This window comes from Epinephelus lanceolatus, chromosome 23 (assembly GCF_041903045.1).
Source record: "Epinephelus lanceolatus isolate andai-2023 chromosome 23, ASM4190304v1, whole genome shotgun sequence".
Lineage (NCBI taxonomy): Eukaryota > Metazoa > Chordata > Actinopteri > Perciformes > Serranidae > Epinephelus > Epinephelus lanceolatus.
Genome location: NC_135756.1, coordinates 32449351 through 32468025, shown reverse-complemented (window position 1 = coordinate 32468025; position 18675 = coordinate 32449351). Strand labels below are relative to the sequence as shown.

The 18675-nt window shown below is 40.5% G+C and overlaps 1 protein-coding gene across 1 annotated transcript; it reads left to right on the top strand.

Annotated features, from left to right (window-relative positions):
• The first annotated feature begins 2839 nt into the window (after positions 1–2839).
• Positions 2840–16619, top strand: il17ra1a (interleukin 17 receptor A1a). The gene is made up of 11 exons (XM_033614239.2): positions 2840–3105; positions 4711–4735; positions 5101–5247; positions 5409–5530; positions 7362–7488; positions 9360–9407; positions 9494–9648; positions 11767–11841; positions 11970–12039; positions 14299–14415; positions 15017–16619. Exons 1-11 carry the CDS (start codon positions 3010–3012, stop codon positions 16471–16473), a joined length of 2439 nt encoding a protein of 812 aa, XP_033470130.1. The 5' UTR covers positions 2840–3009; the 3' UTR covers positions 16474–16619.
• Positions 16620–18675: the final 2056 nt, after the last annotated feature.

The window sequence follows — 18675 nt, the reverse complement described above, 5'->3', positions numbered from 1 at the left end:
TACAGCAGACACACGCTGCTGCAGCAGAGCAGGGCCCGCATGACCAGGCCCTGCTCTGCTGCAGCAGCACACTGATCCATGACTGTAGCTTTCACTCATTGGCTTTGAAGACTGGGGATGTATTTGATCCAGGTGTGGCAGATTATCCTGTCAGGTCGGGGACAGCCTTTTCTTTGATTTAGTGATGGTTGTCTAAAGCAGGGGTAGGCTGTGTCATTGTGGCGTCATCGGGCAAAAATCCCATCATTACCTTTGAGCATATTGCAATTTAAGTGGACAGAGAGAACCCTAGACTTCTCTTCCTCCTCTTGGCTCTGTTTTCAGGCTTTAGAAAATCTATCCTCTGGCGGGAAACCTTGGCAAGTCACAGGTCATTTCAGAGAGAGGGTGTTCCTATTGGCTGTTCTATAATGGAGATGCACATCCCCTCAAATGGTGAAATCCTGATTCAATGATGGAGAATCCTACAAATCCTACAAATTCAGCCTTACTTGTGACTTGCAAAAACAATGACTTGGTCCCACCTCAGTAGAGCTTAGATTCTCTGCCCGAGACCGCCACTTTACGGCCCCACTGGCCGCGCACATGTGAGTTCCTCCCCTCGCACACATCACACTTGACCTGCTGCGCATAGGCCTAACGAGCAAAATGGAGCCTTTGGATGTCAAGAAAAAATAGCCTCAGGAGATTTTAAATTGACCCAATCTCAAGGGAAGTCCGAGGTTTGGGACAGCTTTAAATTAGTTGTCAACGGTGACAACATGTGTGTCAGTCTAGTCAAGTGTACCAAGTGCAGCACGATGCTGGTATATGAAAACAAAAACACAGGGACCTTGTAACGTCCCAATCCTAAAAAAAATATTGGGTTTAAACCGGGCTTGGGATCATAATTACAGTTAGAGGGACGGGCTGGGCTGGGCTCGGACAGAACATGCAAGGGCTTGGGTGGGGTCAGGCTGGATTTTTTGGGCCAGATCTAAGCTCTACACCTCAGTCCAAAACCTCATTGTTCTTACTGAGGTATTACATGTCAGTTAGTGCAAGTTGGCAAAAACTAGCTCGAGTCTTATGGTAATGAGTTCCCCCAAGCTCGTCTTTGAGATACACAAGGGCTCTGTTGTTAAAGAAAAATCTGACTTTAAAGTCAAGGCCCTTGTCAGTTACATAGCACCAGATAAGAAACATCAAGCCTGCATCTTTATCTGGAGATGCTGAAGAAATGTTACTCTTTCTGCACTCGGAATTCAACCCATCAATGTACATGAGATATGGCAGAAATGCAAGTGTCTGGTGACTCCAATGCACAGCCCACAGCAGTCCACTAACTGTCAAAGAGGTGCAGATAAGTCTTGTTATGCCATCTGGTGGTGAACATGTGGAAGGTCAACACGTCCTACTCCCCCTCTTCTTCCTCCACTGTTCAGTTGATATTTCATAATGTTCTGTGGGAGGCTGACTAATATGTTTCCTTTAGAGTGGGTTTCACCCTGACTAATTGTGATGGTAAATACAGGCTAAATGGAATAAAAATATGATCACGTCATTTCGATTATCAGGATGAAGAAAAAAGATCACGCAGAAGTGTCTCTTTGAAGTTGTGTGAAAGTTCAGGGACATGACTCTCTGAGCGCTTTCACTCTACAAGGAAGAGAATTATTATTCATGTCGCATTCAAGATCTATGGGAAAAAATAGTATGCGGCTGTTATGAGGCTGTTAGGCATTTTAGTATGTGCACTGTTAATATGTGAAGCGAAATGCTTGTGAAAGGAAATTTTAGATATTGAGGACATTGTAACTTTCTTGTAGTTTTCTGTTTTAAGTCTACAGTACTCTATTATCCAGGGCCTGCCTGACAAAATGTATGTGCGTGTTGTTGAACTCACATAGTTTGCTCATTAGGCTCATTTCAATACTTGGATAATTTGAGACAAATACTGTACTGGATCATTAGACCTATGTTTGGTCTCAAATGCACAGACATGCATGTACAGAAGGTTGAGGATGGTGGGACAGACTGAATATCATGGCTGCAGTGCTGCCTAAATTGTGGCTACAACCTTGGACAGAGAAGAAACATTGTTTCACATAAATATCTGATGTGTTGCACCTGTTCTTAAGGAATTAAACATTATGCTGGGGAAATTATCAAATTTGTTATTTCAGTTGTCTAGCATAAGCTTTCAAATTAAATTGGCATTACAATACAACTGTGATGGACGTAACTTCATGTCCATTATGCAGTTTAGATAATTATCAAAGGCAGCCAGATCAGAATTGTTATAGTTTTTTTTTTTTTGTTTTTTTGTATTTTTCATTCATTTTTATTTTTATTTCATTTTGTTCTCAATTCAGTTTGTTTTCAGTCATTCCCCAGGGTGGGTTGCTTGTTTTTTTTTTTTTTTAAATAATATTTTTAGTAATATGGGGGCTATTTGGGGCAAGATTTCTGAAGTTCAGCAATACAATACAAACACAACACTTTGTGAAGGCTGTTGACTCATAGTCATATGAACATCCCAGCCTCAATAAACATGCCCACTAATGCCTCCTCATTCTTGTTATGTTGACAATTTGATCAAATTGACAGAGACTAAAACTAAAGGCATTTCCTGTATATTTTTATTTCATTTTATTGAGTTTTGTAATAACATAATACGGTTTCAGTTAGTTTTCATTAGCTCTAAAGTGTTTTATTTTTATTTCAGTTAACTAAAATGCTTTGTCACATGTAGTTTTAGCTTTGAGTTCAGTTTTAGTAATCTATAATAGCCTTGGCTAAAATCAACACAATAGTACTCTACATTCCCAAGCGACCTGAATGCAGCATGAGGTAACTTACTGTAAACAGAGCAGGTGATTTACATAGATAGCAGGAAGTTTTACTGTTAACAACACGACCGTCAGTCACTTACTCTCTCTCTCAGTGTGTTTTCTCTTTAGTGTGGACCTCTGTCTGAAATGTTTTTTTAATGGCAGGGACTTAGACTGACAGTATTCTAACTTCATAATGATAGTTCTTCGAGCAGTTTTGGTTTTTGTGTGTGTGTCGCTGTCGTGCGCGGTGAGGGTTTCAACATGGCCTCCCCTCAACTGCTCCAGACAGGTAAGCTCACTTTCAATAAACTGACTGTTCAAGGTGTTCATGTTCGGCCAATACTGATTTACTGAATTTAGTCAGGTTTATGATTCTCCACTGTACTGTATTAGCACTGTATTTTTTATTTCTATTTGGTTATTTTAAATGTTATTTAAACAGGAAGCACTTTTCTGGTTGTAATTATGGGGCTTGTAATGTGGACAAAATAATAGTTGCAATAATTATGACAGCATTTTCTTGATGTGGTAACAATAATATGTAACAAAACATGAAAATCACGTCACAAAAAGTTGATTCGTTTTCTAAAACTAGAGAAGAATAGAGATTTTTAAAGGGACAGTTCACCCCAAAATCAGAAACACATATTTTTCCTCTTATCTGTAGTGCTGTTTATCAGTCTAGATAGTTTTGGTGTGAGTTGCCGAGTGTTGGAGATGTTTACTGTAAAGATGTCTGCCTTCTCCCCAATATAATGGATCTAGATGGCATTTGGCCTGAGGTGGTCAAAGTGCCCAAAAATACATTTGAATAACTCAACAACAATGTATCTCTCCAAAAATCATCAAGACCATCCATCCACAGACCTTGTTATGAGCAGTTTCGCAGTTTCATAGAGGAACTATTTTCTTTCTAGGGAAATTATTTACTTTCCAACTGCCAACTGAGGAGGAAACCATAATGTTTATCGATGTAAACATAATGGTTTCCTTCTCAGCTGAACTGTATCATCAGCTCAGGTTAGCTAGCAGTTTCAAACTATTAATTAAAATAAGCGCTGGGTATTGTTCCAGCACCAGATGATATCAATACCAACAAAGTGTGTCAGTTGATACCTTTTGTTTCCTCTTCACATGATACCCATCATGTGAATGGAATCATGTGCATAACATGCCACCAGATGCCACAGGCATGTGGTGTAGCCATACTCTCAAACATCCTGGTAGCACCTTGGAATGCCGAACTGCCTACTTTGTAATTACATCACGCTCGACTTCACCACACCACAGACTGCACAGGTTGCAGCAGCTGCCCTAGTGGACCAATCATGTGTTGCATTAAATGAAAGAAAACATGCATTGATTGGCTGCAAGCAAAAGTATAAACAAGAAAAAGCCAGCAACACTCGGTGTCCTTCGTAGGCAACTTTTAATACCTCACTGGTACAGACGGTTAAACACACAGACCGGTTTCGACAAGTGTCTTCCTCAGTGTGTGAAAAGACAGAAAAGCAGGGTGAGACATGCAGAAATAACCTCCACTACTAATCACACAGCTGCATGGCATTAGGTAATCACCAGAGCACCAAGCAGAATCCTGGTAATCATAGACAAACATCTCATAGAAGAGAAAAAAATACAAAACATGTATCAGTAGGTATTAACTGGACCAATATCAAGAAAACACATCTATAATATGAAGTGCCTAAGAGTAATAAATAGATGATTGACCAAAGCAGGGACGGCTTCTTTACTGCCCTTAACTCCTTTGTCAGTGTTGATGTTTGATATTGATATAATGTTTAATAGTGTTTTGTGTGATGCTGAAAAGTTGACTTATCACTTAAGTAAAATTTTTTAAGTGTATAATCTTCTCCATTTTTTCCTGTGATAGGGTTTGAAGTGCAGAGTCAACACCAGTGAGTACATTTTACTCTTCCTTCCTTGTACTTTTATCCTTGTTATATTTCATCACATGTTGAGAAAGCAGAACACTGCTCAGTAGTCTGCACCCTTACCTTCACAGATTTAATGTTTGGATTCTGAAGGGTTATAATAATATTGTTAGACATATTTAGTCACCAATATTAGGCACATACTTTCTCTGTCTTAAAGATCCAGTGTGTAGGATTTAGGGGAATATATTGGCAGAAATTGAATGTAATATAATAAGCATCCTTTCTTCCCCCCCAAATACTTCCTTGCATTTAAATGAAGAAACAATGATAGAATGTGCGTGGAAAATCCAAGCTCTCTGACCTTCAATGTGTGTGTGTCTGTGCAGGTAACTGTATGGACAGTGAATGGCTCCGTGTGCATCAGTACACTCCCAGCAGTCCAGAGGGGCTGCAGGTGTCTGTGGACACCAGGCGGGATGAGGCAGGACAGCTTCAGCCTGTCCTGATGGCAAACTGGACGATAAGGGATGATGGTGAGTCAGTCTGCTGTCTCAAGTATGACATAAAAATGATGCAAGATGCAAGAAGGAGTAATAAGACAAGGAAAATGGATTTGTAATTGTCGGTGATGACAAGCTTTATTTGATGTGCTGCAGTGAAGACAGAAAGTGACCTCTGCTGTGTTTCTCCTCAGGCAGCATCGCTGGGCTGAAAGCCACCGAGCTTCATGTTCTGGTAATCACCACCAACCAGAACCTTTGTGTTCGATATTCTTTCGAAGACAGGCTCCCAATGAGGAGTCCATCAGGGGAGAAGGTGGGTGGCTCACAACAACTTACATAGCACTTACAGTGACATTATCAAATTTCATGGCCATTATGATGTAACATTCTATATTTTTTATACATACAGGTAACATTTATTTTATAGTATTTTTTTCAGTTTGTATGTATACAGTACAGGCCAAAAGTTTGGACACACCTTCTCATTCAATGCGTTTTCTTTATTTTCATGACTATTTACATTGTAGATTCTCACTGAAGGCATCAAAACTATGAATGAACACATGTGAGTTATGTACTTAACAAAAAAAGGTGAAATAACTGAAAACATGCTTTATATTCTAGTTTCTTCAAAATAGCCACCCTTTGCTCTGATTACTGCTTTGCACACTCTTGGCATTCTCTCCATGAGCTTCAAGAGGTAGTCACCTGAAATGGTTTCCACTTCACAGGTGTGCCTTATCAGGGTTAATTAGTGGAATTTCTTGCTTTATCAATGGGGTTGGGACCATCAATTGTGTTGTGCAGAAGTCAGGTTAATACACAGCCGACAGCCCTATTGGACAACTGTTAAAATTCATATTATGGCAAGAACCAATCAGCTAACTAAAGAAAAACGAGTGGCCATCATTACTTTAAGAAATGAAGGTCAGTCAGTCCGGAAAATTGCAAAAACTTTAAATGTGTCCCCAAGTGGAGTCGCAAAAACCATCAAGCGCTACAACGAAACTGGCACACATGAGGACCGACCCAGGAAAGGAAGACCAAGAGTCACCTCTGCTTCTGAGGATAAGTTCATCCGAGTCACCAGCCTCAGAAATCGCAAGTTAACAGCAGCTCAGATCAGAGACCAGATGAATGCCACACAGAGTTCTAGCAGCAGACCCATCTCTAGAATAACTGTTAAGAGGAGACTGCACAAATCAGGCCTTCATGGTCAAATAGCTGCTAGGAAACCACTGCTAAGGAGAGGCAACAAGCAGAAGAGATTTGTTTGGGCCAAGAAACACAAGGAATGGACATTAGACCAGTGGAAATCTGTGCTTTGGTCTGATGAGTCCAAATTTGAGATCTTTGGTTCCAACCGCCGTGTCTTTGTGAGACGCAGAAAAGGTGAACGGATGGATTCCACATGCCTGGTTCCCACTGTGAAGCATGGAGGAGGAGGTGTGATGGTGTGGGGGTGTTTTGCTGGTGACACTGTTGGGGATTTATTCAAAATTGAAGGCACACTGAACCAGCATGGCTACCACAGCATCCTGCAGCGACATGCCATCCCATCCGGTTTGCGTTTAGTTGGACGATCATTTATTTTTCAACAGGACAATGACCCCAAACACACCTCCAGGCTGCGTAAGGGCTATTTGACCAAGAAGGAGAGTGATGGAGTGCTGCGGCAGATGACCTGGCCTCCACAGTCACCGGACCTGAACCCAATCGAGATGGTTTGGGGTGAGCTGGACCGCAGAGTGAAGGCAAAGGGGCCAACAAGTGCTAAACACCTCTGGGAACTCCTTCAAGACTGTTGGAAAACCATTTCAGGTGACTACCTCTTGAAGCTCATTGAGAGAATGCCAAGAGTGTGCAAAGCAGTAATCAGAGCAAAGGGTGGCTATTTTGAAGAAACTAGAATATAAAACATGTTTTCAGTTATTTCACCTTTTTTTGTTAAGTACATAACTCCACATGTGTTCATTCATAGTTTTGATGCCTTCAGTGAGAATCTACAATGTAAATAGTCATGAAAATAAAGAAAACGCATTGAATGAGAAGGTGTGTCCAAACTTTTGGCCTGTACTGTATGTATGTACTGTATATGTATTGTTTGGAAGTTATTGACAGCTAGTGCTATTTTGTGTTTTCAGTGGTCATTCTCAGCTAACATGCTGGTGCTGGACCCTGGTCAAAAATACCATGTCTCTGTCTTCAACATCCCCAAACCAGAGATGGGCCACAGCATGTACGACATCAGCAGAGATGTCAGCGTTCCTGGTGAGTTGAAGTCAAAGCCAGCAGTTGGTTGTTGTTTTGGACTGAGGGCATGTACCAGGAACAAGCAGCAACCTCGAAGAACCAAAAACTGCAGTTCCTCTAATGGCCATTGAGGCTGGCTCCAAAAGCGAGTCAATCCCCATAGACCCCCATGTTAACATGTCCAGTTTTACAGCGGAAATAAACATGTTTACAGCCAGGTACAAAAACATTTCTGGTCTCTATAGCTAATTTCTCCATTCATTACAACTATACAGGGGATGAATTCTTATAAAACTCACCTGTTTATATGTTATTAAAGCATAAGTTAAGTTACACATAATTAAGGGCATGGCCACTCCGAGTGACAGGTGGGTGCCATACCCTGACAAGTTGCTACCATGGTACAGCATTGGTTAGGTAATGAAACCTTGGTGTAACCCCAAATTCACACTCTGAGGAGTCGGATATTCAGGTTTTCAGGTATATACATTTTATATTAATGGTTTTAAGCCTGTTTTGTAGCAGTGAAAATTAGCATTTACATTACCAGTATCACAGTTAACCATAGCTATACAGGCACTGTGCTAACTAAGCTAGCAGCTAGCGTTTGGGTTTACTCCTGTCTCTCACCCAAATATGATCAGTTTTGGCTCCAAAAATCCAAGATGGCAACGGCCTGAATGCTAAACTCTCATTACAATCTAATGAGTGTCATGATGGCTACGTCCATTATTTTATACAGTCTATGGTCAAATTTAGCAGTTGGTTTTTGTTGTTGTTTTGGATTGAGCAGAAGCCCCAGGAAGAGTTTCTGGTTTGTTCATACTCCTATCACTGTTTGGTTTACCCTATGGGTTAGTTAGGTGTTATTTTCATATGCCTCAGAGACAGCTGTGGGTGAAGGCATTATGTTTTCGGGTTGTCTGTCCATTTGTTTGTCCGTCCCATTCTTATGAATGCAGTATCTCAAGGGCGCCTTGTAAATTTGGCACAAATGTCCACTTGGACTCAACAATGAACTGATTAGATTTAGGTGGTTGAAGGTCAAGGTTACTGTGACCTTGCATCATCCTCATTCTAATGAACGTGATTATTTAAGAACACCTTGAGAGAATTTCCTCACATTTGGCCCAAACGTCCACCTCGACTTAAGAATGAATTGATAAGAATTTTATGGTCAAGGTCACAGTGATCTTAAAAATAAAAAAGGCCATAACTCTAATTATGATAAAATTTCACACAAATGTCTAATTAGTCATATCTCAGGAACAGAAGGGGAGACATTTGGTCAGATAGTGAATTGGTGACTCTAATCATGGGTGTCCACCTTGAAATTGTGCTGATTGTATAGATCTTCTGTGCTGTCGGGGGGAAGATGTGTGTGAAGCATCCATGGTTTCACAGACATGGATATAAACTGTGAGAGAAACTTAACAGGTTGTGGAGGCATATAACAATGGGGCGATAATTCTAATTAAATGTGTTTCTGTATTTGTGTTTAATTAAATACATCTCCCAGTTTTTGTATTTGTTCATATGTGACTCATCTTATCAATCTGTTCTGTGTGTGTGTGTGTGTGTGTGTGTGTGTGTGTGGAGCCTAAATGAAGTAGTTAACTGGAATATACAGGATTATGAACAGTACTGAAATATGAAGTATCTGAAATGGATACCAAGTCAGCAGCTTCAGAAGTCGTAGGCAGCACACAGATCTGGAAACAGAATACATTGTGAGATGATTCATGCAGCTCTTGCGCAACTTCCTAAACTCAAAACAACTATGTTTTAGCTGAAATAAACAAAGTAGGCAGATTTTGTGCATCCTGTGTTGTCATCACTTTACAGAACTTTTGGTCTTCGGGATTTGATTAATTCTCTTGTTCACTCAGATTGTCAAGATCCCAGAATGCAGATGACCCAGTTTTGCATAGAGAGAGGTGAGTCCTTGATATTCCAAAGTCCAGTAAAAGTGAGTCAGTCACATAAAACACTTCTAACACTTTGTCTCGTTGCTGTACTGTAGGAAGTCTGTGGCAGCCCAACATCAGTCTGACTCCGATCACTGCAGTCAGTGGAAGATCTGCACTGGCTGTCAGCTTCACTCCTGATACACTCTGTGAGGAGTACATAGTCATTGTTAAGTGCTCCACTACCCAGCATGTAGTCCGTACATACAAGGTAAGGCCACATCATGCTGGACATTCAGCTGTATTTGAAGACTACTTGCACAGTAGGCTGTCTCACATAGAAGATGAATGTATTTTCCTTTTCGGTGATTTGACCCAGAACCTTACTGGATGTGCTCATTACAACATCCTGTGTTTCTTACCTTAGCCTAGTTTTTACCCCAGTTTTTTTTTTTATGTCAGTACAGGAAACTGTGCCCTTGCGCTCTGTTTCTACTGACTGTAAAAAAGGCTGCTCATTATATTTGTAAACTACTTGAATGTATGTCTCCTCACAGAGGCATGAGCTGCAGTTCATTAGGGATAACTTCTGTCCTTTCTTAGGAATGAATGGTCTTGACCAGTACCTACATTATTATACAAGACAGAGTGAGAGTGGACAGAGTTGTTGCCCAGTGGGTAAACTTTCTGCTCCCCTCTTCAAAGCACAAACCAAGCTGTAGTCTGTGGTGCTGTTGAATTGTATTGTGATATGAGGAGAGGATACAATTTAAAGTCTACCCTCAATGAAACACGTGATTTATGGTGGATTGCTATATTAAACTGCACTGGTCTTAGCTACATGTACGCAAGAAACTGTCAAATTAAAGGAAAAATTATATTTTAAAATGAAAACAATCACTCAAATGTCTTAGCAGCATTTTAAAAAATAATCTCCTTCCATACTAACAAGCCTAAAAACACATATCACATGACCATTCACCTTCACTGGGCATGTGCGTGCTGATGTTGACAGAGGGAAGTTGTCTACTTTATGGTTGGTTGCTTAGTTACAGAAAATACTATGGAGATGGCTAAAAGTAAGAAGTATGATTTGTTTGTGGAAAAGAAGAGTCGTTGGAAAGCAAATACTGTGATATATCAGAGGAAACCATGGCAATGGGAAAGTAGTACCCACATAAGAATGATGCAATCACAAAAGATATGCAGACCTAGCTTTAATGCTTTGGCTTTAAACGTCATGACTGATAAGACCCAATCAGGAAGTGAATGTGGGTGTCTGCGTTATCATTTTCAAAACGCTCTGTTTCCACCCGTCTGAAACATAACCCCACAATTTTCAAAATATAACGGGGTCAGCAGTGTTTTCAAAGGTCTCTGTTATAGGGCTTTTTAAACACCAGAGTGGTGTGGACCCTAGGTGTAACTGTAGCACTAGAGTGGTGCAGGGATGACACATTCTTGTAGGCTGACCAGGAAGTTAATTTCACCCTGGTTTCGTCGACAAAATGCCTATGGGATTTTTCAGTTGGATTTTTGATAATTGCAGATAATAGGATCTGTGGCAAACAAACATTTATGAGACTTACAGGTTTTGCTCAGCAAGATAATCTTCGCAAATGAACACCTCTTTTATTATGTTTGAAACCTAAATGTAATCACCAGAAGTAAAATGCTAACATTAGGGTATAAACAAACTATCAATCAATCAATCAATCAATCAATTTTATTTATAAAGCCCAATATCACAAATCACAATTTGCCTCACAGGGCTTTACAGCATACAACATCCCTCTGTCCTTTGGACCCTCACAGCGGATAAGGAAAAACTCCCCAAAAAAACCCCTTTAACGGGGGAAAAAAAAACGGTAGAAACCTCAGGAAGAGCAACTGAGGAGGGATCCCTCTTCCAGGACAGACAGACGTGCAATAGATGTCGTACAGAATAGATCAGCATAATAAATTAACAGTAATCCGTATGACTACACCACAGTCGCATGACTTCAGTGTTGCCACCGCTACGAGGCTGTAAAGTGGTGTTTGCCGTGATGACGTTCTGTAGTGTCCTCTAGCCACTTGTTAGCAACTTCCTTTTTGAAACAAGGAAACTCTTCAAAATTCACAAGAGGGGTATTTACTGACATATTCTATGTCAGAGAATAAAAACATTCAAGTCTCTGCAGCTTGTTTTAACCACAAACCTTATTTCAGGCATCTTTGAGATGAGAGAACTAGAAGTGCATTAAAATGCTAATTCATTTTCAGGTTTTAGGACTCATTCCTGCAGCACTTTACAGTTTTATAACAAAGCTATGTTCATGTGAATGTAGCCCTAAATGCTGTGCCTAAATAATAAAACTATGTGCATGAAAAAAACTCTCTTCTCCAGGCTAATCAGACGACCCTGAATGTAACATTCAGCCTTGATAAATGGCCGAGATCTTGCTGCCAGTTTGATGCTCAGGTAAATCTTTTCAAATCTGTTTTGCTGTGTGATGTTAGCGCATTACTAAACTTTTTTTCCTCTGCATTCTCTATGATCACATTTGACCCTGTTGTCAGAGTTAACAGGATTTTTATTCTTCTCTGCAGATCAGTCCTCTTTTCCCACAATGTGGCCCGGACTGCGTCCGTAGAAAGAGAACTCTGGATATTTGTCCTGGTATGTTGGCAGAAATCAGTATCATGGCTAAGTAACTATAGGCGCTGTCTGATGATTACAGTACAACATGTCTTTGTCTCACAAAACACAACCATATAAGATACGGCTTTATTTGGAAAAAGAAGTGCTGTTTGGATAACCTACCAGTGGTGAAGCTCCTGATCAATCAGGACATACAAGCAACACCTGCTTTCCACAGCAGTTGGCCACGTCAGTGAAAATAGATGGAGCTCTACCTGTGTGGCAAACTCTGTTCACAAACATTCCTCACACTACTTCCTCCACAGTGGTGTGTGTTCACTGCTGAACCACAGCGGCTGTTATGAAGAGGGAGTGTGCTTTGTGAAAGGAGGCACTAAAGTATTAAATGATAGCCAGGAGAGATAAATGCTGATAGATAAACTCTCCCTACACCAAGACAGTTTAATTTCAGCTTGTACAGCTGCTATTGAGGGATGAAAATCTAAGTGAGAAAAAGGATGAAACAAAACAATTTAGCAGTAAATACAAAGTAGAGCTGAAGCCGGTGAGAATGCCCCCAAAGGAAATTTTTTTTTTTTTTTTTTTTTTTTGGTTTTGTTTTTTAAAGATACGTTTTGGGCATTTTTAAGCCTTTAATCGGTAGGACAGAAGAGCGTGAAGGGGGGAGAGAGAAGGGGAGTGACCCCACAGGCTGGAGTCAAAGCTGGGCTGCTGCTGCAACAGCCTTGTACATGGAGTGCCTGCTCTACCACTAAGCCACCGACGCCCCGGAAATATTTGGTCTATCGTTTGCATATTTCAGTTACATATAAAATTTCCTCCAAGTGAGTCAAGCAATTCTAACATAAACCAAAAAAGTACAATTTTTGTAATTAAATTAGATAAAACAGATTAATGGACTATGGGAATTTATGTAACGCCAGCTCATAAAATGTACCTAATTTACATTAATAAAGTTGATGTCATTACCTTTTATTTATTTTTAATACGATGATATTCAACATATTTGAAATACATTGAATTTATAAACAATAATCACGTAGACTTTGTTAGAGTAAATTCAGCCTTTTTGAAATACATAGAATTTGTTAACAGTAATTACATAAACCATAAATAAGTTAATTTAACATGTATAGATTACATAGAATTTACTAACCGTAATTACATAATCTTAATTTAAGTAAATTCAACATGTTTGAAATATGAAGAATTTATTAACAATAGTTACATAAACTTGGTTTAAGTAAATTCAACGTGTTTGAAATATATAGAATTTAATAACAGAATTTACATACAATTTAATAAAGTAAATTCACCATCTTTAAAATACATTAAGCTTATAAACAGTTATTACATAAACCTAATTTAAGTAAATTCAACAACTTGAAATACATATTTTTTTATTTATTTTGCTATTTATTAACAGTAATTATATCCACTTTAAAAAAGTAAATTAGATCGATTCTATGACCTTTATTTACTCAAATTCTCACAGTGTATTTATTTCAGTTTGATTTGATTTAATTATATAAACTGTACTTTTTTGATTTATGCTAGAATTACTTCACTCATTTTGATGGAAATTTGATCAGTTATTGAAAAACATAAACCTGACCCAATCATGTGGGAACCAACTCAGTTAGCTGTTAGAGAATTATGTGAATTTATACTTTTCAAAACATTAGTTACAGGCTTAGACTATATTCAAATAATATGTTCAAAATCACAGGCTGACACTTTGAATAAGATCAGATCTTTCTATGTGCTTCAAGGCAGAACTGATCTCAAAAAGTCCACTGTTTAACCAACATGAGATCTCAGCAGTGAGCATGTATCAAGTTGGGAATATCTGTAGTTTGGTTATTGTGGTCACAAACATCAGTTTTCATCAAATTTAAATTTGTTATGTACTTTACATATTGGACGACATTCGGGCTAAATATGGGCCGAGACGGACATCCATTGTGGGCTAAACTTACACCAGATCAGACAGACGTGGATACCGGATGCTTGGTAGGAACTGTTTCAGCAGAGAAGTGAAAAAGTGAAGTGTTACTGAGTGGCACTAAGGAAGAAAAGTTAGGGGATCAACAAAATCATTGAGATTCAGCCCTGATGACCATAAATGTACAAACTGTCATAGCAATCAATCCCGTGGCCATACTGACAGACGACCAACCGACTGACTTTGCCATCCATAGAGCCTTGTCACTAGCTTGACTAAAACATCACTTAATAGGAAATGCTAATCAGTTAATTGTGTTCTGATTTCCACAGCGGTGCCAACAGATGCCCCCGATGACCCTGTGTACCTGTACATTTTTGTCGCCCTGGGAGTGGCATTAATGTGTGTTGTGATGGCAGTTACTATGTACATCTTCTGCCGAAAGCGAGGTTAGTCACACATACAATACATTTTCAGGTCTAGCTCTATAAAACCGGGAAATATTGGTTATATTGTTGCTATGAAAAGAGCAAATGCATGTGTTTATTTCTTAATACAGCAACATTTTATTGACAATTTGTTTGTTTGGTACACAAAATACATGTTTAAGCCATTTATGTTTATCCAGTGGTGTAGTATACGCAGGTACACAAGGTATACCCACCTCTTTTTCTGGCCATTTACAGTATACCAACTTGAACCCACCTTGTCCTTGGTAACCTATTCATGAACCCGGTAGTACATCCACTGTGTATATCTTCATGTAAATTATATTCCTGTTTAATCGTTTGGTGTTTGTAAGGGCCAAAAGCTGCTTTCATTGCACATGGGAGAAGTTTTCCTTCAGAGCTTTCTGACAAAGGTCAAGTGACGTATTATAAAGAGCATTAAAGTCCATGAGACTGAGTAAAAGTGCTAGGCACGGGTCTTTCACCCAGGAGACTGGATTTGAGTCCTGTGTGGGCCATTGTAAGTTTATTATTTGGTTGTTGGTTTGTATGTATGTACATTTTGCTGTTGCCATTTATATGTCCTTTCATGCACTTTCAGGCAAACCTGTTGATCTTGGAGCACCTGTCAGACAGAAGATACCGTGGGAGCAGCAGCTTAACCAATCTCCCAAAGTGCTGGTCATCTACTCCCAAGACCACCACCTCTACAGGGATGTAGTGCTAAAGCTCTGTGCCTTTCTCCAGGCCAAGTGTGGCACCAAGGTGCTGGTGGACCTGTTAGACACCACCTCGGTCGGAATGGTGGGGCGCATTTGCTGGCTTGAGTGGCAAAGACAACAGCTTAAAAATCCTTCAGACAAAATCCTGGTGCTGTGCTCGCAAGGAGTACAGGCAAAGTGGAAGGCCATGTGCGGTCAAGGCCGGGTGACACTGAGGGAAGATGTTCTCTCCCCTACTGACGATATGCTCACTCCCTTTCTCAAACTCTTCCTACCTGATATGTACCAGCCAGGCATGCAGGGCAAGTACGTGGTGGCTTACTTTGATGACATAAGTAGCGATCAAGATGTGCCATCAGTTTTTGACATCACAGTCAAATACAAGCTGATGAAGCATTTTGAAGAGCTGTACTTTCGCATCCTAGACATGGAGAAGTATCAACCAGGTCAGGTCAACCATATCAAAGGCATTGGCGGAGATGATTATTTTGAGTGTCCCTCAGGTAAAGCCTTAAAGAATGCCATTGAAACCTTCCAGGCCTACCAGGTGGAAAATCCTGATTGGTTTGAGAAGGAGTGTGTGGAGAGTGAGGAGGAGGTCAAGACTGAGGCTAACCCACTCATTGACCAGCTGCAGATCCCTCCAGTCCTAGAGTGTGTTCCTTTAATTAGGGAGGGGCCTCCTGTATACATCCATGAGGTAGAAATCCATGAAAATTGCGACAGTGTTCATGTCCTTACACCTGAACTGAACCCAGAGCGCGAGCTGTCATCAGTGGTAGAACTTACTCCAGCAGTGTACCCCGAGTTTGAACATCAGTATCCGTCAAATCTGAGTGAAGTGTGGCCAGATCACCTTTACCCTCACAGCCCCAGTCCATCTGTCTACATAGCGGAACCTGTTTTGAACAGCCTTCAACCACCAAGACAGAACTGGCTCTCCCTCAAGGAAGAATCTGTGGGTCAAATTTCCACCGAGGAGGAGGAGGATTCCCTGCTACCTATCAGCCAACTCTCTGCTCATTCGTACCAGAGAAGCTTGGCCCAACACAACTCACTGGACTCAACACCTCAAGAATTCTCTTGTACCAGCATGCAGAGTGAATATCTCCCTCCATCTGAAATCAGCCACTCTCAGCCTGTGGAGATGGAGGAGGATGAGGTTCTGGAACCCAGTGGAAAGGGTCCAAGCAGTGGATCTGATCAAGGCTACATCTCCAAAATGTCCTCCCAGCAGGAACCCCCTTTCAAAGAGGATCCACTGGTGGCTCTGCGAAGGCTGCAGGAGGAGCTGTTTCATAATGCATACTCAGACTTAGATCCTGAAGGGTACTGATACTCTCAGTCCAAAGTCTATCCATCCATTCATCCATCTATTTTTATCCGCTTACCCAGGGCTGGGTCGTGGGGGCAGCAGGCTGAGCAAGGTACTCCAGACATCCCTCTCCCCAGCATAATTTTCCAGCTCCTCCTTTGAGATCCCAAGGCATTCCCAGGCCAGATGATATATTTAATCCATCTAGCATATTCTGGGTCTGCCATGGGGTGTCCTACCAGTTGGACATGCCCAGAAAACCTCTAATGAAAGGAGGCATCCTGATCAGCTGCCTGAACCACCTCAACTGGCCCCTTTCAACATGAAGGAGAAGCGGCTCTACCCTAGGCTCCTCTGGATATCTGAGCTCTTCACTCTATCTCTAAGGCTGAGCACAGACACCCTACAGAGGAAACTCATTTTGGCTGCTTGTGTGCATGATATCTTCTTATCAGTCACTACCCAAAGCATATCACCATGGGTGAGGGTTGGGCTTTTAATGGCTTCAGAATTGGAGGTACTGACTCTCATCCTGACTGCGTCACACTCGGCTACAAACCACCCCAGTGTCTGCTGAAGGTCACAGTCTGACCATGACCAGTCCAAAATCTACACTTATAAATATGCACTAAACCCTCAACGACTTTAACCAGCATCACCTGAATGTAGGAAGGTTTAAGTGCTCCAAACAAAGACATGTTTCTGTGACCAGTAAAGTGTGGGGCCTGTACGTAACATATCCAATGTTGATGAGTTTTAGAATATGTTGTTTGATCAAAACAGATTCAGACAAATCACTGTGATCATGCCGTAGAACAAAGAAGTAGACACAGTGGCTGCAATGAATGTGTAGGTTTATTTGTCAGTTTTGTCAATGGGTTGTGAATATGTTGTCAATTGATTTCAAAGGTGTGTATGTCATCCGAAAAAAATTGTTACGCACAGAAACCTTGCACACTGATTCTAATGCATTTTATTGTTCTATTTGTTATGCAAAAATTCGTAACACGTGACAAAGTGAAAAAAAAATGCATTTTCTCCTTTGCCTCCCCACTAGTCTGAGTGGGCGGAAGTTCGCTGCATAGATCAGCCTCTCATTGGGCGGAACGAGCCACCTGCTGAAGTCCCGCCCTACCACCTCCGGTTGTGTAGCAGTTTTCAACACGTCCTTTACTAACTTTTGCGGTGTTTGATTTTGCGGGGGATGTAGCCATTTTTCTGCCATGGTTTGCGTCCTGTAGGCGATATTTTTGTGGGTGTGTTACACCAAAACCTGTTTCCCCCGGCAATATTTTTGCAAGCGCACCGTTGCTGTGGCACCGCCAAGAACGATTGTGATTGGTTGAAATAAAAAAAGCCGGGGCGTTTTTTTCTCCAATCTCAAAGTGAGAGTCGGCGCAGTGAGCGAGACTACCTCTCCACTGGTTACCTATCTGGCTGTCACCACTCCCTCCTTGTCTGTCATTTGGCACAGTACCTGCAATCAGAAGGCGGAGCTGTCCTCCACATTCTGTTTGCGGTCCACATCCTCCTCCTCTTCATCATCATCCACCTGACTATTACTATCTGACCTGTTGAAAGTGAGCTGTCTGAGTTCTGAATTGATTCTGTGCGTCCCTGTTCTTCTGATTAGGTCAAACAGCTCTCTTATGCAGTGGTTTTCAAACTTTTTGTGTCCAGGGCATACCAAAGCCAAAATATCAAGGCACACCTGTATTTATATCTGTGCACAAAAGACTCAATAACATGTTGTCACTCTTATCACAACATAAATGTAATATAATAATAGTAGTAGTACCAAATAACAATTGACAACCAACTATTACTCATGAAATATTAATTAACAAAATTATTTAAGAATTAATTTTAAACTTTTTAAAATAACATCAAAGCACCAATAACACATCAATTTAAATGGAAAATAATGTTAGATAATGTGATGTGTAACACACTTATAATTCCCTCGCAGGAACGGTGACAAATAGGTTCCCTGTGAAAGGTTTTTTAAATTAAATCAAATCACATTTTTTAGGTAGAGTTTGCCTCTTTATTAAGAAATGGGTGCGCACAACATACTGATTAAAGATCAAAATTAAAAATTAATTCATAACTTATGATATAGGCCCAGTTGAATATTGCAGTAATAATGTGTGGTTATCACAATATCCCACAGCACAGGATTTCCACCATTTGAGTACCACTGCTTTAAAGGCTTCTGATGGA

Coding starts and splice junctions, on each gene's coding strand:
- il17ra1a (XM_033614239.2), top strand. CDS start 3,010: ATGATAGTTCTTCGAGCAGTTTTGGTTTTTGTGTGTGTGTCGCTGTCG. Junction 12,040..14,298: donor AACTCTGGATATTTGTCCTG/GTATGTTGGCAG, acceptor TGATTTCCACAG/CGGTGCCAACAGATGCCCCC. Junction 14,416..15,016: donor CATCTTCTGCCGAAAGCGAG/GTTAGTCACACA, acceptor ATGCACTTTCAG/GCAAACCTGTTGATCTTGGA.